This window comes from Strix uralensis, chromosome 15 (genome assembly GCF_047716275.1).
Source record: "Strix uralensis isolate ZFMK-TIS-50842 chromosome 15, bStrUra1, whole genome shotgun sequence".
Lineage (NCBI taxonomy): Eukaryota > Metazoa > Chordata > Aves > Strigiformes > Strigidae > Strix > Strix uralensis.
The window spans coordinates 9,666,055-9,690,976 of record NC_133986.1 but is presented as its reverse complement, the minus strand read 5'-3'; the positions used below and the strand labels follow the sequence as shown (position 1 = coordinate 9,690,976).

The 24,922-nt window shown below is 41.1% G+C and overlaps 1 protein-coding gene across 1 annotated transcript; it reads left to right on the top strand.

Moving 5' to 3' along the window:
• The first annotated feature begins 18,598 nt into the window (after positions 1 to 18,598).
• On the top strand, positions 18,599 to 24,241 carry FGF19 (fibroblast growth factor 19). Its single transcript, XM_074884725.1, has 3 exons — positions 18,599 to 18,880; positions 18,966 to 19,069; positions 22,387 to 24,241. The coding sequence occupies exons 1-3, from the start codon at positions 18,667 to 18,669 to the stop codon at positions 22,717 to 22,719; spliced, it is 651 nt and encodes a 216-aa protein (XP_074740826.1). The 5' UTR covers positions 18,599 to 18,666; the 3' UTR covers positions 22,720 to 24,241.
• Positions 24,242 to 24,922: the final 681 nt, after the last annotated feature.

Sequence of the window (24,922 nt, the reverse complement as noted above, 5' to 3'; positions counted from 1 at the left end):
ATTACATTTTAAAGAACTTGAATGTAGAAACACTGCTGAAGTCAGATCTATAAATGGAAACCTAAGGAATTATATAGTAAGACAAACTGAAAGTCTTTGACCTCAAAGTTCAGAAATTTAGCATCTTGAACAAATCTTTAGTAATACTAGTCACACCCAAGACCGTGACTTGTTTTAAAATTAATTCTTGCTATTTATTTTGCTCATTTAAATATATATTATATACATATATACAAAATTTAAATTATAGAATAGGTATTCTAGCCATAAAATACCATGTTATTTCATGCCTTGGCAAATAACTCCTGGAGTTAATATTTCGGATTAATGATTAGTAAATAGCAAACAATGTGACTTCATGGAATGAGGTACTTCATATGATTGTTCCTCAGGCTGTAATAGACTAGAGCTTGTTCAGTAAATTTTATATTTTTGGAATACATCTTAGTCCAAAATATGGAATAAAAGAGTAAATACAAGCACAATGGTTAATGTGTTGAAAGTCTGTCAAAATACTTCCTGAGGTTAAAAATTGAGACATTTCATTTCAGTCTGGGGCTTTTACACTTTTTATTGACAAGTAAATATCACAATGGCAATGTTCACACTAGAAAATTGACTGTAATTACCATGTTTCTAAATAAAGTCCTCCTATGCATACCTGGGTGGCCTTAGTAAAATAATTAGTGCATATCATTAGGACTTACTTGGATCCTTTAAGCCTCAGCTTACTGGTGGTCACAGGTACACAGCAAAATGAAGAACAGAAAAATAGACTAGTTAAAATATTTTGTGAATAAAGGGTGAAAAATCAACAAATACCTCTTTGGGTTTTAACTGGTGGAAGAAAGGTCTCCTGATACTTTCTGCTTACAAGTCAGGTGAGTGCAAATTGGTGTCCTCACAGAATGAGGGAAAGCATGTACTTGGAAGCATATTCGACATTATTAGTTTAAAGCTCAGTGTTTAAACAAATGTTCTTGCTCTTCTGCAGAACAAAAATCACAGAAAATAAATAAGGCTACCAGTGCAGTCATTGAATGACCCACACTGAATTAGAGATTAATAGTCATGAAAATATTCTGCTGTAATCACTTTGTTGTGACTCTTACATAAAGGTGAACAGATGTAGAAACAAGGACTATATATGCATTTAATAAAAAGTTGTATATGTTCAGGTGGGTACCATAGCTGCAGGTTGAAAATGATCATATTCACTTCTCCTGGTGACATAAATCTGAGGTTTCCTTCTATTAGATTTTTGGAAGATGATGTGGTATAAATTTGCATTTGTTCATTGTTTACACTCTCCAAAAGTTAATTAAGAAATTTATGGAAGCAAATATGCATCCACTTGCCGATTTGTTCTGACTCTATTTATAGAAGCATCAAACATGCTGTCCTCTTGTTTCTGCGGAAAGCTCCACTAGCTTTACAGATGTCTACTGATTTCATAGGGACAGTCGGGCACTCACCTGTACAAGTTGCTGTGTTAACAGAATTGCCTTTACATGTGACCTTCAATAAAAATATTTCTTTATGTTGGTGGTGGGAGTGCACTAGAGGATATATTCCTGATAAAAGGGAAGAGTGCATGAACTGACAGTCATAAATCCACATTTAAGGCAGAACCAGCACAGATCCTTTATATGCTGTGCTGAAGGATCACAAAAAAGTAAACAGCCGCAGCTCTATGAAGGTGTGTATAGATATAAACATATATATATATACTTAAAAATACCTCTGCTAGCTATCAATATCTATTTATTTTTTACCTTTCATGGGGATCTATAAAATTTCACTGAAGTGTGCAGTTTACAGCTTTGTTCAGAACAGTGACACTAAAGGAGCATCCACTCAATTATTCTGTCAAAGCAAATATTAAAACCAGCCAATGCTAATTCATTTTATAATTGACACAAGCACTTAAAGAATTGAACTACTCTAGAAGTCTGTTTAATGACACACAGCTTCAGGATATTTTTGTGGCTTTCCCATCTATTTTCTATAAATAAACTCCACTTGTAAGTTAATGGAAATAGTCAGAAAGGCTAATTTAGTTTTTAATAAATAGACAGCCACGACAATGTTGGTAATAAAATGATGTACAACAAAGAATAGCTTGTGGTAAAAATGTTATTTTTTTTCCTGCTAAGGAGATTACAAGGTTATAATTTGTAAAATAAGCATATTCCTGTTAATTAAATTAAGGACTTGGGCTGCATAAGCAAATATCTATCACAGGAGAGAAAGAGAGAGAGGGAGAGGGATGCTGAGTTTCACACATAATTTGTTTCTGGCTACTTAGCAGGGCTATGACAGACATTCGCTAAGTAGAAAGCAAACATTTACTATTTAGTTCACCTATCCAGCTAACACCTATAAGCCTCTATTAGCAAAAGCTGCCTCCTTTGGCAGAGTGGATGGTTTGTTGTGAACAACTTTTACTCTGATGGCTTTAAAAGAGCATTTGCTGCTAATTTAAAGATGTATCAGCACTGACTAAGTAACAAACATACTCTTACAGTGATATAATTTATAGTTGCAGTATATATTGCAGCCTTGATTTAGGTCTACTGAAGCAAGAAGGGGAGCTTCTATTGACTTCAGTAAAGTCAAGCCCTAAATCAAATGGTGGAAAGGAAATATATTCAGCATGTTGACCCAGATCCGTATACCAAAATAATCAATCCAAAGAATCCGCACTCAGCCTTGCACAGGTGCATGATGAGTGTCTTTATAGGGTTTGGAAAAGTCTTCCCCACATTGCCTGCTCCCTGAAATGCAAGGTAAATGGCAGTCTTTCTTTTCCAAGAATGAATGGTTTTGCTCTATCCAGCTGTCTCAGATCTGCAACTCATGCTCAAGGTGAGCTCCAGGGCAAAACAAGCCATACCCCTCCAAGGAAGAGGGGAACTCTCTTTTGGGAGTCATGGCTGCACGCCCCACTCATGCCTGTGCCTAAAACTTGCAACTTCAGCTAACTGCATTCAACAAGGAGTCTTGTCTTAGGGAGGCATTAATGCAATTTTGCTAAATGTCAGCTCAAAATCATAGCAGCCCAAACAAAGCAGGAGGAATGCTGTGTCATGGCATGGGCCGCAAACTGGCAGAGCACACTGGAAAATAACAAAGCGATTTCAACTCAAGTTTTGCAGGAATGTGTTCCTAGGGAGGAGAAGGGGAGGGAGAACTGATGGACTTGGATGGGAACGGGCTCTTTGAAAACCTGTCTTGTCTAAGATACGGTACTTTTTTGAAATGAGAGAATAAAATGGGACATTCCCTCATTTCTGTGTTTATTTAAAAAAAAAATGCAATGGGTGGGCACTGATGTAGTAAAAGCATTATTTAGATGGAGGTTTTAGACCAAACTGAGTACCACAGAGAGATGAGCTGATGAATTCCTGCTACACATTCTGCCAGTTTGGTCTAAAAGCTCTCTATAGATAATGTTTTAATTGTGTTTTAATTTATCCTATCCCTAACTCAAATAGCTCAACATGAGACCCAATTGGAAAGCAGGGAAACTGTGAATTTGGAAAATCCTTCATCTTATGTCCTAAGTAGCAAGCTCTTATGTTTAACATAGCAATCTTAAAGCCCCAAACCTGCTTATTCATGAGGTAGGTCACTGGCACCAGGCAGCATGACCAATACAGCATTTCCCTGGGAAGACATGGCCAACTCTCTAAATCAAACAACATCTCAAAAAACAATGGCATTTTTTGCCAAGTCTTTCAAAAAGTAATGATGGTTACTCCCATTTCTGGGTAAGAACATGCATACTGCTTCTGAGCTGTGACACTAAGAAGTTTTCCATAGACATTGCTTCCATAAAGCAGTTTTTGAATGATAATGAAATTTTGTCACTCCTTATAAGGACTGAAGTTGAATCTAGAAGTAAAATGTAATAAAATATGAGGCTAGAGAGACAGGAATTAGTAAGATTTGTGTCTGAACTGACCCCACCACATCTCCTTTGATTGACAGGATATCCTCAGCTCTTTCATGGTGGGCTGGGGGCACCCAGCACCATAGCAAAGCCTTCACACACTCCTCAGCAGGTCTTGAATCAGCTTCCAAGAACAAATGCTGGTTCCCAGCCTCGGCTATTCCTATGGCAACACAGCAAAGTCTGTGGGGCCAGCCTGCTTATTCTTTGAAGGTGAGTAAAAAGAAAATGAATAAAACAATCACCAAAGCAAGTAACAAGTTAACAACATACAATTTCAAGCCAGCTAAAGAGAAAGAAGAGTGGCATTTGTAAGTGATGTGCGTCCTGCTGATCTTTTGTAAAGCCAGCTGTGAAACATAGCTGCAAAGTCTGTTTATAGGTAGGTGTGCAGGCTTCCAGATGTGTGAGTGTAAAGCCTGCAGACATCAAAAGGACTGACATTAAAAACCATTACCTGAACAGCACCTTTACATATTTCAAAGGGAAACCAGCTGAACTTTCCCTGTAATCACTATCTTGCAACATCCCTTTAATGAACCAGCTAGTACAGGATCGTTGTGTCAGCCAAATAAAGAGGGTTCTGGTATTTTATTTTCTTCTACTAGGAGTTGTTAATGTCTGTAGGTTCTCTCACAGCCCTGCTGTTCATGTGGGATATTGAATGGGATTACAGAGCAGCATCAAGTTGGAAAAGGCAGACTCAGCAAAGCCGTCAAGGGGCATGGTGGGCAAAATCTGTGTCCATAAACTGGAAATGTGGAAAGGCCAGCACTCAGATCTTGGGATAAAGGGAAACATGAGCTGATAAACCCCTCACAACTGCACTTGGCATTTTGTAATTTGGTTACTTTACTTTCTGGAGCTTAAGAAATCACCTTGTAGCTCAGGATGGTTGAATGTTCCATGACAGTAACATGGGACTTTGTAAATTGCCTACAAAGAGATGATTACTTTTATTAATTAATTAACCTATGATCAACTGTTCAGCATGCCCATGCAAACAGTACCCAGTGGATACTTTCTAATATGAATCTAGAATTGTGGCTGGTACCTGTTTCAAAGAGAAAAGCTGTTGAACTTTCTGTATTTAGGATGTGCACAGACATGGTGTTTCCTACCCTTCTGGGCAAGTGGCTCCCTAATTCATACACTGGCATTTCTGTGCCTTGGCTGAGTAACCTACGCATTTAAAAATGACTCAAAGTTTGCTTCTAAAGCGTTCCTGATCAACCATCCAAACAAAAAATATTTTTGCTCTGTAGCGTTCACAGAAAATGATTTGGCAATTACATTTGTAAGATATTCAGTGGATAAAAAAATACAAATGGATACCTCTGTCACTTTATCCATCTTTTCCTCTCTTACACTAATGTGGCGGTGAATCAAGAAGGGACACAGGTTTTCTGTAGACAGGAGATTTAAGACCCACATGAGTCACATTGTTTAACAAAACCATTAAGGAACCATCTTGTCCTGTGATCCCATGGATGAGAAATTCATTTCAGAATTAGCTCCTACTTGCTGTATTGCATTCCAGATAAGAGGTTCATTCTTTAAACTCTGATTCTATCTTCTCTAGTCCCAGAAAAATCTCAAAACCGTAAACCAGCTGTAAACAGGAGCATCTACCCACAAGACTTCTGAGATATGTGACCTGCCTTATTTCCCTATTACGACTTTGTATGATTTGCAGTTTTCTGACTGGGAAAACTGACATTTTCCCAAGAGGAAATTCGGGGATGTTGCCACATTCATCCCTTTTGATCCACATATAGTTTTTTTTTATCTAGAAGCCTGCTTTGCATACCTACCTTGGTAGCTTTCCCACAAGTAAATAAGAAGTCATTGATAATCCCCTCCATAATTCCTTAGACCTACACTTCAGAAACATGAGAACAAAGAGCTAGAAATCACCTTGTAAACAGAGATCAGCTCCCACCAAGAGCAGGCAGACTGATATAAAAGCTCAGGTGAAGAATTCACTGCAGTTTGGTTCACACTCTTCACTTCATTAGCCTAAGCTGGCAGGGCAATGAATTGGGATATGAAGGACAGAGTCAAAGCATCTAAAGTGCATAGTAAAACATTACCATGCTTTCTGCTGAGCAAACAAATGAAATCTATAGTAGAGTTCATCAGATGCCATGTCAAGATTTGAAATTCATTAATTTCAGACCTGTTGTCTGTCACGCACAGAAAAAAATATTTATTTAAGAAAACAAATATGGTATGAGAAACATGAATTGTTCCAAAATTGCCCCTAGGTGCTGAGGACCTAGCATCCACACTGGACACAGTTCAAGGTGTTTGCTTCAGGCAAGGTACCCTTGCACTGCTGGCGAAGATGCTCACAGGCACAAGCAGCTCTCCTCCCACCGTGGACTCAAAGTAAAGGCCTGCAAAACAAAATCATTGCCAGTCTTCTCATGATATTTCCAGGTTTTTTGCTTTGCTTTACTCAGTTTGATATATAATGTGAGTGCACGAAGTCGATCTGGTTTCACTGGGCTGTAATGTCCCATACATGAGCAGCTAAGTGGAAGCAGTCAATCTGCCCTTTCCTGTGAGGATCAGTCCTGAGAAACAAAAGGTTATTTATTTTCCATTGCTTGTTCAGTCCTTCTAACTAACACCATCATGAGAAATAAAATTGGTTTATTTTTTTACTTTCATTTAGGAGCTGGGAAGGTGGCTAAAGACCATCCATAGCTCAGCGTTAATATCAGAATTATATAAATGCAATCTGACAAACTAATTAAGTTCTAAGCACTCCTTGAAAACTATGGGAAGAGGAAATGTTTAGCTCTATACGAGCAGCCGCTGACTGGCTCATAAACAGGCCCACAGTAGCCTATTTAAAGAACATTGCAAACACTTTGGACAATGTGCATTTTATTAGGAAAAGGAAGCACTGAAGAATCAACTATAATATACACAGCAGGAAAAAGTAAACGCATTAACTGACTTTAATGCGGATAAAAATGGTGGCGCAGGGAGAAATTCTGTTTCAGAAAGGTCATTCATTTGCCTCTGCATTCCTTCCCCACATTTACATGCTGCTCGCTGGATTCATCAAAGGTCTTCATTATTCGCTCTTGGCACGCATAAAACAATCACTTTCAGATATAATGACCTAATTACTCAAACAAGACAAATGAAAACAAAATGGCAGTTATTTACTTCAGATGTTAGCATTTAGCAGCCCTTCAGAAAAGAGGTTTAAAGGACTTGTAGCACATGTTTAAAATGTGAGAGCCGGTATCACCTAACAGGGTGGGTTTTGATGACTACAAGCACTGGTGAGGATTCCCTTCTACTGTGACTCTTGGGCTGCCCCAACTTACATTCCTCTCCCTATGGACCAGGTAGCCTTGAGCAGCTGCAGAACAAGGATGTTTTCACTGTGTTTCTTCCCCAGATTCCCTGTGGTCAACCCCAGCTCATCCTGCAGGCCCAGGGCCAGCCCGGGGCTTTCTGTGACACTAGGACCTCTACACAACTGGGGAAGCCCCAACAACCAACCTTACCTTTAAAGATAATTTCTGCTCCCTCTATAACCTTTTTCTACTGTCCAAGCAGCACAAATATCAGATGTAACAAGGGAAAGTTTTAGAGTAAATATTTGTAAATTAATGCATAACTGGGTGATTTATTGCTCAGATTTGCTGTGTCTGAAAAAGAGATGTGGTTCAATAGGTGAATCATTAAGGTTCTTGTTTATTTTGTGATGTTCTGTGGGATGGCATAGTAGTAATGATGTAATCACTACCAGTAAATATCACAGTCAGGCAATGACTCACTTAAAGCTCACATGATTAGAGAAAAAAATAGATACTGCTGTTATTATGAAGCTTATCAGTGCTGTGTCATATGCATAACTGTAATAATTGTCTCAATTAAAAAGAGTTGCTCCTGGGGACAAGAGTCAAAGCATGAACTTTTGAGCCCCTCTGCACTTCCCCCTGCAGAGCTGTATTTTGCTTGCCAATCCAATACCTCTGCAAATGTGGAATATGTGTCTAGTGTTAGTAAATGCTCACAAATATTACATAGCAGTTTGCTTGAGCCTGTGATATTCACATCAATATGCACCGTTATAGAAAGATCTAGCTCATTTCCTAATTACTAAGCATTTCACACTGGATGGCAAATGAAAGGCTTAAGCCCCAGTGGGATCATATGTGTCTGACCCACAAATAATTGTTTGACATCAGAAGGTTTATTATCTCCTAGCAGGAATGAGAAGCATATTTCTTAATAGGTTCCCCACCCTGGGCAGTGCAAGCCTTCCTTTGAAGAGTGTCTCTATGGTAATTGATGTTAATGAGCAGCAAGCCAAGGAGAAACACTGGGTCACCAGGTAGGAAGCCCCCCAAGAGATAATCTAATTACTCTCCAAAACAAATTACTTTCAACCAAAACAAATTACTTTCAATCACTCTGCAACAGATAAGATCAGTGGAGGGACCTCAAAGCTGATGACAGCTGGAGACTGAGGCTTCACGAGTTTATGGATTGATCGCCTTTCTCTTTGGTCCGTTTTGTTGAATGACAATGGATTGACAGAAAACTGGAGCCAAGAACTGAGCTCCCTTTCATTTCATTCAGATGAATGCAGAGGACCTGCCAACTTGATGCTCTTTGCTATGTGGCTCATTGATCTAAAATTGGAAAAGCTGTAGCCATGCATGTTCACATCTGTAACAGGAGCAAAACTCTCTAGGAATAAGTGTTCAGGCTGGGAGACTATAAAATCCACTCATTGTCTGTGCATCATTATGCTAGGAAGCATAAGGAAAAACATAACATTGTTCCTTATTTGCTCAGGCACATAAAATGTGAGGCAAAATTCAGCCTTCATTCTGATGAGGCCTTAACAGGCCTAAACTATAAATATTAATTGATACTCTAATAATTTACTACCAAGAATTGTTGCCAAATGTCTGACTATTCCCACTGAAGTAAATGAATTTTTTCCACGGAAGGCATAATTGGGCCTTAGCTCCTTTTCTTAATAAAGTGTTAACAATATTGTTCTGAACATTACCTTCTTATTATTGTTAATATTAATACTAATATTAATATTAATAATCAGTACCATATGGTGAAGTCAGCCTGAAATACAAACTAGCCATGACAAACCACCACATTAACCAAGTAGTAAGATCTGTTTCAGTGCAAAGTTGTGACTAGACATAACTGGAAAGTCTTATCATCTCCTAAGGACAGTGCAGAAGGAACTTAAGTAGCAAGGGTTATAAATTACCAGCGACAACTGTAGTTGATATGACTGTCACTACCTTTCTCAGGAAATCAAGAGTTAAAATGCAGCACTAAAGGAAATGTAAGTAAATCAGGCAGTTAGTGTGAGGGGTGAATGGTTAATCAATGAGTTTTCGTATCACTGCTATTTGTCATGATGGTGCAAAGGGTTGTCATTGGTGTCTGCATGTGTGTTTAAGGAAAAAGTAAATTTGGGGATTCCTGTCTTTTGGGAATGGGATACTGATATTGCCACTGAAGCCATAAATAGGAAGGGGTTGTGTGAGGTCCATTTATAGTTCTGTTGCTCTTTATTTCATTAGTATTGGCTAGTTCCTTCTACAATATTATACAATCAATGACACATCTGCCTAACAGAATCCAAATCACACTGATGGCAATATGTGGTCTATTAGTCAGGAGAATGGAATAAGGGCTGTCTACTGCCTAGCAGTAGCAGCTCTTCTGCAGCGTGAGGCTACAGGAACAGAAATCAGTAGCTGTTTTGTTGCAGGCTTTATCTGGTAGAGACCTCTGATAAAGAGTAATATACAGGCCTCAGGGAGCCTTCACTATTGAATGAGACCTTGATGCCCCACACACAGCTATAAGAATGATTCCTGCCCTGCTCTGGAAATCTTCTGAAACGAGTTATATTCAGAATTAGTTGGGGGGTCTATCTTTACAATTCCATTTGCAAAATGAGTGCCTAAATCAATAGATCCATATTCAAGAGTATATGAACTGGAGACCAATCCATATGAAAGAGGCACCATGACTCCACTTTTTCATCCTCAGCACTTTGGTCTGCTTTGTTCACTTCAAGAACTGAAGTGCCCCTGACTCTTATCATGCAAGGATCTTCCTGGGACCTCCAGCCATGAAAGAACCAAAGGCAACGTGGCTCTCACTTTTGGCCTGTAATGTTTAAATTTCCAGGAAAATGAAAAAATTTGAAGATGCATTTAACATAAAAACATTTGGGGTTTAAAGATGGTAAATTAGAATCCTTCTGACCATTATATGTCTGATCACATTTGTAAATACACATAAAAGAAATATTGAGTTTAATTCTGCTTCTTACATCAAGTTGAGGTACATAATGTACTCAAGAGACAGATAGTGGGGAATTTTACATTTCATTTAATATTTGCTGTGATGTTTAGGTAGATAAATTCCTTGTTTTAATGCAGGTATTTCATTTCACTTTTCAGCGATGCTTCAGATTTTATCTCATACTGAAACAAGTTATTTAATGAATCTGAATTACTTTTAGAGTAAGACATCCATTACATACTCATTTTCTCACTAGTCAGATGTGTAAAGCCTAAGTAAACTTGAATCACTTTCTAAAGACCATCCAGGCTCTTTCCATGCTGATTTGTTCTGCTTCTCTTACTTTCAAATGGCCTTTTAATTGGCCATTAAACTAGGAAATTATGGCTGATTAGGATCAATCCAAATGCAATGTTTTGGATGGACTGGCTATTTGAATACCATTCTCTTAGATCCCATGTTACTTCTGCTTTGTCAAGTAAAGGTCAATTTTAGCTGCACTGTCAGGATGCTTCAATAACCTTTGTCCATCAGTTCTTGACCCCAGATGTCCCACAGCCATGTTTCATGGTAGCAAATGTGACTAGTTAAGAAGCTGCAATAAGGAACATCAGGGAAAGTTACTCAGTTTCCTGATTCTTGGTAAATTGTGCAGGTACTCCATGGTTATGTTATAGGCTTCCTTTCAGCAGAAAATTATTTCCTCTGACCTCCAATTGGAAGAAGAGTTATCAGTAATCTTCATCTCCTGCCTCCTGAGCAAAGCCACTGTAAAAACTTTCTAGATGGCCGTCACCTATATTAAAGATTGAGTCTGGGTGTCTTGTGAAGAGGGAGGGAAGATACCATCACACCTTAAAATCCAGGTAAACTAACTCCATCTACTAAACAGATTTTGGAGGAGTTGCACAAGAATTTTATTTCTTCTGAGATATTTCTCCATGGTTTTAGGCCCAGAATATGGGCTGGGGTGAAAGTTAGACTTCTACTGATTCAGCTGAATCACTTTGCCTTTCAGAAGCTGAGGATATGGCTGTGTACAAAATGTTCTTAACAGCCTTAAATGATGCCATTAGGAAACTTTGTACTTTTTTAAGTTTACATTTGTTCAGAACTGTTTCATAAAGGGCTTCATCGTTTCAGTAAGCGTCCTTCCTGTAGTATCATAATAATCAGAAGTGATGACAGTAGGTGAATAAGCACTTGTGAACTGAATTGACACTTTGACACAACGTTCAACTGCATTCACTAATCATTTACATCTCTCTAACAGTTTATACAGTTCTGTTGGTGACTTGCAATTCCTAGTAATGATAAGCAGCAGAGTATAGCATGAAATAATAGGCAACAAGAAAACTGTGAGTCTTAGCTGATTTCCTTAACCCCCTTTCTGCCTCTTCTACTCCACAACATGGTAAATTGTTGTAATTTTTTCAGCATAGACCTCATACTTCTTTTTATCTGATCTTGGTCAAGTGTTTGAAGCCCAGATCCAAAATCCCCACAGCTATCTACACTGGAATAGAAGCAGAAGTTCCCCAGACACACATGATTCTTACCTTTCACATCCTTCAGTCTCAACAGGATTAAGCAATCAGGAACTAACCTGTATAGGAACAATCTGAAGCCAGGCACTTCTCCACCTCTGTTCTTCAAGAGACTCACTGTGCCAAGTATCTGCTGATCTTACGTATATATTGGCAAGTGTAGGATTCTCACAGAAAAAATCAGTGCCATCTTCATCAAACCATGGCAGGACTAGAAACCTTCCACAACTTTTAGCACAATACAATGGTGATTTAACAGCAAGTAAAGAATGGAGGTGTCTTGCTCTGCAGCAGTTCAGACCCCTCAAACCTTCCCTAAGAAAGCACAAAGGCAAGCCTAGAAAGTAGTTTGAGCTGACAGCAGCCGTGAGGAAACCTAGCTCTTTGTTAGCACACACCTGTTTACATATGTGTTTGTACATACACAGTTCCATTGACTCTATGACTCTAGTGTGGAATCATCCTCCTGAGACAGCTACAGTGTGTAAACTGCACATGCTGTAAAGCCTCAGATGAACCTCTCAAAGGCATCTTACCTTTATGGGCCATCAGGGACAACTATAGAGTAGTCTGATCCTCAACATTACATAAGCCATAACAATTGTCCCGTAAGTTCTCAGTCAAACCTGAGTCTAGCTAAAATACCACTTAGATGGACATAAGCCTACCAAATACTATTAGTAATATAATTCATTATCATCTTCATGACTAAAAGTCTTTATGGTATCAATTTTACAACAGATCAGGATTATTATCATAGGCGCTTTGAGAAAAAGTCTGCCTTTAAGCAGAGTTACAATGACATTCCCCAAGCAAACAGGCATAGTTAAACCCCTTTCATCCCACTCCTTCTGACTTCCCAAAAATCACTACCTGAGAGCCCCTGGCTCAGTGTCCTTCCTAACAAAGAAAACAATTGTCTACCTCCAGTGAAATGAAGTTAGACCTTTATGGAACAAATCAATCCCAGGTATAACCCAGTGAAATTGCTCCAGGGTCAGGTTTGGTCTCGTTGCAGAAGTCCTTGCACATCCCATCTTCCTAGTACCTCTTTGGGACTGATTTTGTGGGAAGTGTCACTATATCAGACAGAATAGGATCACCTGATTAACTCTGGCTCTCCAGGGCTTCAGATGTATTTGAACATCATTTGACCACAGCTCTGAGTATGCACTCTTGTGAGTTTGAAGCAAAACTCTGGTAACATATCTGTTCTCTTCTTTTTGTGGTATATCTTATATCTGAGGGGAGACCTCATCGCCCTCTACAACTACCTGAAAGGAAGTTGCAGAGAGGTGGGGATGAGTCTCTTTAACCAAGTAACAAGTGATAGGACAAGAGGTAATGGCCTCAAGCTGCGCCAGGGAAGGTTTAGACTGGATATTAGGAAGCATTTCTTTACAGAACAGGTTGTTAGGCATTGGAATGGGCTGCCCAGGGCAGTGGTGGAGTCTCCATCCCTGGAGGGGTTGAAGAGTGGGGTTGACCCAGAGCTGAGGGATCTGGTGGAGTTGAGAACGGTCAGTGTGAGGTTCATGGTTGCACTGGATGATCTTCAAGGTCTTTTCCAATCTAGATGATTCTGTGATCATCTTCTTCTACTGGCCCATTGTCTGTCTATTAAAGGAAAAATATTTCCAACAGAGTTGGAACTTGTCATAACGGCAACATTATTTAGCCACTGACAGAAAAGAGTACAGGTAAATGCTCCACGGATACCACTTTTGACTGAGAAGCTGGTGAGCTAGAATTACTCTTTTCTGAAAAAGCTTTCCTCATGATTTTCACAAACACATTGCATAAACAAAGTGCAGAGGCATTACTTCCTAGGTCAAGTTAGAAACTAAAATGTAACCTACTGGCCAAGAAACTTGCAATTATTCATTTCTGCTGCAGGATGCGGGTTTGCTTAAAAAATAATAAAAAAGCCCTTTCGTTGATTTAGTGTAAATAAGGTGCTGGAGAGTTACTGTACCAAATATGATCCCAGAATATCAGTAAGGCTTCTTCTATACCAGAATTACAAAAGATTTCATAGCACAGAGAAAAGATGGAGTGGATGAAGTACTTCCAAAGTATGAAATAATGCTTACAGTGACAAAAAAATGCATTTAGGCCATTTGAAGCTGGCAGGACTTTGTGAGCTTTAGAGTAGACTTAATCAGAAGATATCATCTGACCGTGAAAGCTTCAAGTCAATTCCAGGCTAAGTATTGCTCTCAGGAATGCATTGACTGATAGCAATAGTTAAGAAAGCATTAGATAACAGAATGGTGAGAGATATTTGAAATTAGTTGTCTGTGTTCATTGGAAAGAACCAGCAATAACACATGCAACTACAAATTACAGTAGCAACAATCTCTCCAGCAAGCTGACCTTCTTTAGCAGAGCAGTTTTAGAAGAGGAACCCCTCCAGAAGTTGATCATTTGAAAAATCTTTAAGCATCTGATGCATTTGGATCCTACAAATTCACTGGGGACTATTACACTTGTGATATTTGGGAAGAGCCTCCATGAATGCTCGTCCCATCGTATGACATCCTGTCAGTGGGCGCACACAGCGGGAGCTGTGGAATCTCAATTCTGCGCTCATTCACAGCCCAGGGAGAAATATTGTCACCTTTATGCCTCTTGGATTGCAGAAGCAGCTGGGAAGCAGAGCAGTCCTTGACATATGGTGGAGTAACCTCTCCTTCTTAGGCAGGTTTTTTAACTTGTGCTGTGCTGATAAGGCTCTTTATAGAACAACCTCGTGCTCAAATAACCACATATCGCAGTGTACTATGTCCTCACTTCTGCCTTCTCTCATTTGTCTGACATACTCTTCTCTTCCAGAAGCAAGAGAAAGGACTGGACTGTTCAACTGGCCCTCTGCCATGGGGAAAATAAAGGCTTTCTTTTTGCTGTCACTTCTGGGATGACATGCAGGAACTACAGCAGAAATCAGAAACCAAAGGAATTAGCACTAACATCTCTAGCTCTGCTTGGGACCTTACTTCCCTCAGAGTATTTACAGACTCTGTAATTCTCCCACTTCCGACTTCAGAGAAAAGGGAAAAAGACTTACAAATCTCTTCTCAAAAGTAATATTGGATTACATTCATGTAATGCCTACTGCTAAATCTGCAGGAGATCCCAAAGACACCCCAAAGGAAGTCTTTAAACTTTCTGTACTCTTTTCCTCTTTCTTTGATGACTTACATATCCAAAGCTTTTGCCATGATATTCTGAAGTTATTCTACTATTGAGTAGATGTCTCTTCATCTGAAAAACATCTCATTCATCACATTTTGACCCTCCCTCACCCTTGAGTGACTCACCTATGTAATTTTACCTTTGATCTCTACCACAATTAGCCTACTATGACCACCTTCTATTCATGGGTGGCTTCATGCCCCACTTCTGATCATTTGTGACCACCTTCCTTGGCTTCATTTCCATTGGTTCCAATGATGTTATTGCCCAGTGAGGCACAAGCCCTCTATTATCTATTTAGTATGTTCCAGGATCTCTGGATGTTTGAAATTTAAATAAAGGTAATTATGTTCCTCCAAAACACATTTAGTTCATCTTCAGGGTTACAGAAAGCTGAAGTTCTTGTTCTGCAGAAATTACATTGGGACATTGAAAAGTGCAGTGGAAATAAATGATTCATTACAACAGGTGAAAATACTTTTGCAGTTGTGTACTATTTGGTCAGGAGGTATTTTTGTTCTACGAGACTTTCCTCCTGGTTGTTGCTTTTTTCCTATCTTCATAAAATCAAAAAGCCCTACACTACCAGGTTTCCTTGTGGCAGGCTCTGTTTATATAGGGAGCAGGTCCAGCACTGGAAGTGATATTGTGATTTACCCTATAATACATTTGTTCTGCAAATAATTCTTTTTCTGCAAATACATTTGTAGGAACATGCAAACGAACACGCTCTATGGAACTCTGGTAAAAAGATGCCAATAAATGATAAAGTTCAGTGACACAGATAGGAACAGAAATTAAAATCACATGTTGCAACTCATATTTTGAAACTAGTGAGATTCATTAGCTCATTTAGCTCTAGCTAAAAATAGGGTACTTAACCTGAGTTAATCATCTAGGCTTTTTTTCCAGAGACAATAAAGAAATAGGCACTTCCAGAGATTACTTAACTCATACCTCTTAAACAGCTGTTTTGAGATAGGATTGGTACTATCCAGTCCAGATAAGTACTTGGAGGCACTTACCTCTGTCACTGACTACAGAGGAACTTGGACAAATTATTTAGATTGAAAGCTTCCTATAACAAGAGAGACTATTCCAAAAAATTAATTAAGTGCTTTCTTTTCATTTTATTTTGATTAGATATGAACCTTTAAACATCAGTCCACATACCATCAGCAACAGAAACAATGAAAATAATTTTTAAAAACTTTCCATCAATTGTTAGGAAATTCTTACTTACAGTCACCTTACACTGATTTGAAATATTATTTAGTGCAAATGATTTGCCTTTTCTGCCTCAATTTTTGATCTTCACAAGGGAATTCAAAGTGAATAAACAAGTTGCAAGCATCAATTCCTTACCGCTTGAAAGGTTTGACTTCTTGATGAAGAAAATGAATACTTACGATTGTGAATATTATTCACATCATAGTATAGCAGAAATAGTAATCATAAAATAGCTTCTATTCACCGAAATGCACAACAAAATGAACTAAAAAAGCCTTTCAGATTCATTTCAGACCATAACCTCTGTGTGTGGTGGGTGCTCGATACCTTGAAGAATGCATATGTAGCCAGGATGAGTTACATGCACAACTGCTGTGGGGCCCAGGGTTGCAGGGCAGTGAACTGCCTTTGTAGCAGTCATCTAATAACATTGCAGAATTCTGTAGAGGAAAAAAAAATTAGGGTCTCAGATGCCTTGGTATTATTTACTGGGTTTATAATATTGTGAACTTCTGTGATGTTTGAAAGGCCAGAGTATCTCAAATCAGCCCATGATTTAGAGGATGCAGCAGGAGACACTTGAAAGTGAAGTGGTCCTCATTTTTATTAATTGTTCATCGAGCATGCAGAGAAAACTGGTCTCCTTTTTGGGTGTCTCAAGCTAACCATCAAAAAAACCCAAAGGTAATCAAAACCAGTAGTTGTTTTTGAAATGGTTGGTGACATACAATCCCTTGCTCCAGGGAGCTTCTGATGCAAGACCTTCATCATTCAAACTCTGATTGATCAATGTCATTAACTTCAGTACCAAAAGTTACACATGATCATAAGTGTAAGCATTTGTACAAGTGCAGGCCACCACCCTGAAGACTGTGTTTTTGTATGACCTTGCCTATGTGCACAGCCTCACTGAGCTGCGATTGATCATAAAGCAAAGTTATTTCTGTGAGTGTTTGTAGGAGGGAAATGCAAGTGTAAAGACAAAAGGATGAAAGTAAACAGGTAGCAAAATATAAAAACAGTATTTGAAGTTGATGGGAACTTTGTTGCTTCAGAGAAATTCCTGGGGGCATGGGGTTATATTTTTCTTAATTGTTATTTAATGTGTCCTGTGGAGGAAGGATTTTTTTTCTTTATGAAATCCCAGCCAGTACCCATTTTATCTCCTGAGATCTGAGAAAATTCCTTTAATGCTCAGTTTGGATGGACAGCAGAAAACTCAGCAACAATCCCCTGAAGTGTGCCTGACATGCAAAGAGCGCGGAACAAACCAAAATGCCAGTGTGGGTGCTTCTTCCCATCTCTCCTGGTGCACTTGCTGAGGGATCTCCCAGGGAGGAGCCCGTGTGGAAAAAGTCCACACACAGACCAGAAAAAATCCTGTTTGATGCTTAGATCGGGCCGCTGGCTGGGGGCAATGCTCTTTTGCTACACACACGTTTTTCCCCCCAAATCTCTTTGTACAGATGGGGACGAACAGGAGTCGGAGACCCCCTCCGAGGCAGCAGCTCCCCAAAGGCGAGGCCAGCCCGCAGCCCAGGTGCCAGGCTCCATCTAGTGACACAGCCGGGGATGGCCGGGCGGTAATAAAGCCCTGGAGCAGCGCCGGCCCGCCCAGAGGCGCCGTACCGGGCCGTACCGGGCCGCCCCGTCGCGGCTGCGCCCCGCCGGCTGCCGGTAACAGGGCTGCCGGTAACCGCTCGCCCAGCGCTCCCGCCGCGGCGGCACGGCCCCCCCTGCCCTGCGAGGTGACCCGAGGTTTAAAAACCATTTCCCGAAGACGCAGCTCTTTTCTTTCTGAGTAGGGAAATAAAGGCTGGGCCAGAGCTGAGGCAGGAGTCGAGCTGCGGCCGTGAGGGAGGACCGGGGGGGGGTGTGAGGTCCCCCACCTCCGCATCGCCGCTCGATGGGTTTGGGGTTACACACGCCCACCCCCGGCCCATTTCCCGGCTCTCACACCGGGGCAGGGGCTGCGGGACCGGCAGTGCCGCCCCTCCCGTCCCGTCCCGTCCCGTCCCGTCCCTCCCGTCCCCTCGGGGCAACCCCGGGCCGCGGGGTCCGGCCGGGCGGGAAAAGGCGCGACCGGAGACTCGAAGTGTGTGAGGGGGGAGGTGGGGGGAAGCTCGGAGATGCGGATGGGGACGGAGCGACTTCAGGGTGTCCCCTGCGAAATGATGTCATCCGATCAATATTTTCGGGGGGAGTGCCCGATCCGACCAATTCCCGCTATGAAACGGGCTCTATATCCGAGCTGGATGCAGCAGAATCGATCGGGCTGATAACGAGGAGCTATAAAAGGCCGGGGGGGTGGCTTCGCCCGCGCTACATCCCCCAGGCGCAGCCAGCGCAGCCAACGCAGCCAGCGCCCTGCCGCCGCTCCGCTGCCCCTTCCGCGCCGCTCCGCGCCCCTTCCGCGGTATGGGGCCGCGCCCCGCCGCCCTGGCGCTGCTGGGTCTGGCCGCCGCCTTGTCGCTGCCGCTGCCCGACGCCGGCCCGCACGTTAACTACGGCTGGGGGGAGCCGATCCGGCTGCGGCACCTCTACACCGCCAGCAAGCACGGGCTGTTCAGCTGCTTCCTGCGGATCGGCGGCGACGGCCGGGTGGACGCCGCCGGTAGCCAGAGCCCGCAGAGTGAGTACCGGCGGCGGCGGGGCCGGAGCGGGACGGGACGGGGTCGCGGAGCTAATGCCGCTCTTCCCTCTCCCCCCCCCCGCAGGTCTGCTGGAGATCCGCGCCGTGGCGGTGCGCACCGTGGCCATCAAGGGCGTGCGGAGCTCCCGGTACCTCTGCATGGACGAGGCGGGGCGGCTGCACGGGCAGGTGAGCTGAGATCCCCGCACACACACACCCCGGTCCCCCCGGTCCCGCCGGTCCCCGGAGGCTCTGCCCGGGCTTCCCTTTCCCGAGGGAGATTCCCAGCCCGGGCGCCGCGCGGGAAGGGCAGACGAGACCAAAGGGCTGACATAGTTATTTATGGCTGCGGTTGGTGATGGGTTAACAAAGCTTTCAGGTCCCGTCCCCCCCCACCCCCTTTTCTCGATGGGATCGGTGATTCTTGTCACTGTTACTGTCTGAGAGACCGCCGGGATTATTAGAAGGCAGCAAGGAAACATAATTTAGAAAGCAAAGTCTGTACTGCACCTCCACCGCCAAAAAATACTGAAAATACAGTCCAGGGCAAAATTATTTTTAAAAAATCTCATTGGTGGGTGGCTACGTTTCTGCCACAGAACTAGATTAAGTCATGCCGTAGAATCTGAATAATTTCTCACTGTTCAGGTCAGATATTCTGGAAAAAAAACAAGATTACTTCTTTGGAAAGGAGATGCAGCCAGATGGCTGCCAGGCATGCAAGTCCCAGAAACAGGAGGTTGCCATCTCTTAGGTAGCACCAGAGGATTTCGAGGGGAAGAAGTAGGGAGCCACTGTCCCACTCCTGACCTGGGACAACCACACACCTGTGGGACTCCCAAGAGCTTGGGGAGTTGAGTGACCCACTGTTAGGTCATGCTTTTTCCTTAGCGCATCAGCTAGGCATCATCAGCAATATAAACTTGTTTTTTAAGCCACATGAATAAATAGCCAACTCTAGAATATGAAGAGTAAGATTCAGATTCAGTCTGTGTATAACTGCTTTACGGGAGCCTGAGTTTCACAGAGCGGCCGGCGGCTTTTTATTATGCCATAGTAAAGATACAGCTTGATTCTGCTTTGACTACTCTGGCAAAATTTCTGCTGATTTCAATCGGGCAAGGACTTGGCCCATTGTCAAAACTCCCAGTATCTTTAATAAGAGCAATATTGATGTAGTGATGTTTTTGAATGTGTATATAACATAGAATTAAGCCTTTCTTTCTGAATTTCCTTGCTTTTCTGGGCTAGAATCAATCCATGCTGTGATAAGGTGCATAGGCTCAGACAATATGGTAGGTCAATTATTAGCTTAATGTTTTAATGTACATCCAAAGCAAAATAATCAATGAAAACAAAGCAGAACCTGGATCCTACTCCCATCAGAGCTGCTGGCTGGAGTTTAGCAGTCACAGAATTTTAAAATAGCTTTCATATAACACTGTTTTTGAAGGCATATGAATATGCCTTGACTGAGACTGTGTTTGTGTACAGTATTAATTGCAGGGTTTTTTTCTGAAAATACAACGGCATGTAGCCATGCCGTCGCATCTCTATGTTGTGGACACCTACTGCCAGCTCTCTGCTAGCAGCCCACGCAGGCAGCTCTGCAGGCAATTCTTTGATTTACCGGTGCTACGCTCAGGAGTAGAATGAAGGGGCGGATACGGTGTCTGGGGACTGAACTGGGCAACCACTTGCACTCCTTTTTTAACACTGGAAAATTGGTAACTAGGGTTGATTTTCGAATGTGCAGTGTGCTGTAGTCCGTAGTTTAGGGGGAAATTGTGTAGCTGCCTAATATACTGACATACAGTAAATTCCCCCTGTGAAAAAAATAATCTGGAAATACTTAAAGTGCGTTTGGTACTTGTTTAGAAAAATACACTAGAGACCATCCCAATGAAATGAAGAGGGGATGATATAGTTGAGACATGGGAGGTGTAATCAATAACTGTTATTTGTAATGTGCACTTGCTCAAGAAGCTTTTTTATTTCATCATCCTTGTTAGTGAGGCTGAGCACTCATAGAAATAAAGACAGCTAACAATTCAGCCATGAATTTGTATCATAGACACATATTTTTCTGAGATATAATGTGTGTAGAAGGATAAATATTGCATAATTTTATCTGGAGAAAACACCTTTTTTAAAATTACTGGATTAGTTTAAAAAGTGCTTTTAAAAGACAACCAAATGCATGCACTTAATTGTACTCCATGTTATTGAGGGTGTTTGAGAAAGGACTAAAGAGTATGAAATATGCCCTCTATTCAGACAGGCAGGTCATTCATTTAAGGACACTTTTATCACTGTAGACTGAGACATAATCAGCAATTGCCTTTTATTGACCGTGAGTTCAATCACCTGTAGTGGCTGAGCCTGAAATAGCACTGGAGTTGTAAGAAATAAGTGCAAGCATCTGGAAAGGTCTGACCTGGTGATACAAAACCCTAATATACTATCTGTACAGTACATCACAAATGTAATTCTACAAATTCATACCTAAGAAAATACATTCTTCTATACAAAATCTTAACTTGCGCTGTTATTAATTTGACAGTTGTAACTAATGTCTAGTGAGCAAATAACACTGTGTTAACTGGTCTTTTGTAATTTCAGCAAACGCTGAGTAAAAAAAATGGCAACTACCTTTTTAGTATTGTTTTACTGATTGACCATGTTTGTGTAAGCACTGTCTTTGATAGCACTGCCTTTCTACAGACCTGATCCTGAAGCCCTTACACAGGCAAATCTCTAACAGACCCAGAGTTTTATACCTGAGGATTGTTAGATTAGGTCTTATGACTGTAGTTTAGTACTGTCAGCAATTAAGGACAATTTATCTAAATGAGCACTGTCATATGAGATTCTTTTTTCCCTGTTCTCAAGACAGGGTAAGTGTGATAGCTGTGGAGAAGTATACATCCAGGATTCAAGGTTTATTTAATGTGATGGACGTGCATTAGCTTCAGGAGTTCTGGATTAGGTCTTTTAATGGCCTTGTAACCCAAAATGCATACTATGTGCAACGTGGGGAGTGCTATTCTCATGAATAGAATAGAATAGAATAGAATAGAATAGAATAGAATAGAATAGAATAGAATAGAATAGAATAGAATAGAATAGAATAGAATAGAATAGAATAGAATAATTTCAGTTGGAAATTCAGATGGAAAACAATTATCTTGCCCAACTGCCTGACCAGTTCTGGGCACTTCATCTTGGTGGCTGTGGTCCATCACTAGAAGAGCAGTTGCCAGAGCAATGGGTCCCACCTGCATCCCTGCAGCAGCCAGGCAGGGAGGCAGCAGGCAACTCACCAGCATGGATCTGGCAGCAGGGTTTGCGAGGAGCACCAAATTGGGGCACCCGGGACAAGCCAGAGGGACACCCCCACTGACAGCAGAGGGAGAAGGGCTGGTCGCATCAAAGTTGTATGTTGTGGTTGAGTACAGTGAGTCTGGTGGGCATCTTTGTAATTCTCGTTACTCCTTGCTGTTCAGCTCAGGTATTCCACTGAGGACTGTTCCTTTGAAGAGGAGATTCGTCCAGATGGCTACAATGTATATAAATCAAAAAAATACGGAATATCGGTGTCTTTGAGTAGTGCCAAGCAAAGACAACAGTTCAAAGGAAAAGATTTTCTTCCACTATCTCACTTCTTACCTATGATCAACACTGTGCCTGTGGAATCAACAGACTTTGGTGAATACGGTGATTACAGCCAGGGCTTTGAACCAGAGGTGTACTCCTCGCCTCTTGAAACGGACAGCATGGACCCCTTTGGCATCACCTCCAAACTGTCGCCGGTGAAGAGCCCTAGCTTTCAGAAATGACTCTGATCACACATACATGTTTTTAAAGAAATACTGCAGAATACTGCAGGCTTTTTAGCTTTTCATGTAGTGATATTTCGAACTTTTTTGTATATTTCAGTATGGAGCCAGCCTTTTCCTTGCAATGTATTGTACCTGTAAGAAATGAGTGCCCACAGGCTATTCCATAGTCTAAATTGCCTATCCATAGTTTTATTTGGAAAAGAAGGGTTAAATAAGAAAAGCTTAGCAGCTTCATCATCTTCATCATCCATTACCGTGGTGATGATAAAATACTTAATTTGATGATAAAATTCCTCTACATCTACTTCATTACCACATATGTTCACCTGTTATTTCTGCTTCTAGAAGCAAATGCAGAAAACCTTTTCCTCTTCAGAGGCCTTAAAGACAAACATTTGGAACAAAACACAATTAAGGAAAACCTAGCAAATGTGGTTACGCAAACTAGAGTTAACGCTGTTTCTTGAAAAGCTGCTGACAGTGTTCTGGGAAAACTTTCTATTGAAAGCATACCACTGAAAAAAACAATTCTGCTTGTACATTGTGCTTTTTCTTCCCTTAGGAAATAAGGGAAAAAAGAAAAAAATTTCTTCCTTCCCTTATTGCTAAAGGTACTTTGGAAAACGGGATCTTTGATTTCTTTTATAGGCTAATTTATGTTCACTGTGGCATCAGCATCATCCAGCAGACAGTTCTCACTAACATTAGTGAGAATTCAGTGTGTGGTTGGAAGAGTGCACAGAATGAGCATTTATATTCATCACATAGGGAATGAGCAGTTCAAATTAGTGTTTAAATTAAGGTTCTGTTGTATATAAGCATGTATGTTGTTAGCAAATGGAGAGAAAGACTGAAAATGGATGATGTATAGGTCAAATCAGTTGCAAAATAGATTTCATGTTTAACCTTTAACCATCAGCAAATCTTTCAAGTCCCTTCCAGGCTTGATTCTGCATCCATGGAAATCAGTGGAGAGACAGTTTAGTGACTTAAATGCTACAGAACTGGGTCAGCCACACTGTTCTTCTTGCAGGAAGGGATTATGAGTACCTCGTGGCCAAAACATGGATGTCTGATGTCTTCAGTTCTGTTCTCCTGTTGTAACAATTTGATGAAGGAATAACCAAGGGGAAACCAAAGAAAAAAAGAAAGAAAAAGCAATGTGTGAAAAGGGTTCGGGGATTCTACTCATTTCCAAAGGTTCATTTATAATAGAGATTTCTATATCAAAAAAAGCTCTACTGGAAATACTGGTGTTCTTCTGACCTAGCACTTCATTGCCAATGCAATATTTATAATTAATTTATTGAATACATACATCTGTTTATTTTGTTACTGTTATTTATGCTCAAAATTCTATTTATATACTCCTGAAGGTGGGTTTTTTAGTTGTAATAAATTTTGTGAAGTTTTGTAATCATGAAATTTTAGCAAACAATAGCTTTTTAAATTTCTGTGCATTATCAGTAGTGTAATGTGTACATTTGCAATAAAAAAAAAATCATCTTCAACACAGAAATCTAGCTCTTTTGTCACTCCTTTAGTCTAGAGACTTCAAGGAGCTTTAGCAAACCATGGCATCTGGCTCCGCTGCAGCCGTGTGAAGATGGTGTGTCCCTTGTGAAGGTGGCATAGTTGAGGTACAACAGACAAGGACACAGAGAGACAAAGGGGTTTTCCCAAAGCTAGGCAGTGAATGCCAAGGCTGGAATTCAAGTCTGTCTGCTACTAGTTACTGATGAGCTCCATGTGAGACAGCAAATCTAAGAAAAGGCTCTCTTATGGAAGGATTTTGGAAACAGCTCATTAAATTTTGACCTTAGCATATGTGAAGGTCACTCCATCAAGTCCTAAATCATTATTCTCTTAATATAACAAATGAGTGAAGCTCAGTTTTGAGCTGTGTGACTGTGTCCTGTTTTCTTCCCATCCCTCATCATTCAATCACAGAATAGAATCATAGAATCATTTAGGTCAGAAAAGACCCTTAAGAGCACTGAGTCTAACCATAAATGTAACACTACCAAGTCCACCACTAAACCATGTCCCTAAGCACCACGTTTACATGTCTTTTTAATACTCCCAGGGATGGTGACTCAACCACTTCCCTGGGCAGCCTGTTCCAATGCTTGACAACCCTTGCAGTGAAGAATTTTTTTCTAATATCCAATCTAAATATCCCTTGGTGCAACTTGAGGCC

Coding starts and splice junctions, on each gene's coding strand:
- FGF19 (XM_074884725.1), top strand. CDS start 18,667: ATGGGGCCGCGCCCCGCCGCCCTGGCGCTGCTGGGTCTGGCCGCCGCC. Junction 18,881..18,965: donor CGGTAGCCAGAGCCCGCAGA/GTGAGTACCGGC, acceptor CCCCCCCCGCAG/GTCTGCTGGAGATCCGCGCC. Junction 19,070..22,386: donor CGGGGCGGCTGCACGGGCAG/GTGAGCTGAGAT, acceptor CTTGCTGTTCAG/CTCAGGTATTCCACTGAGGA.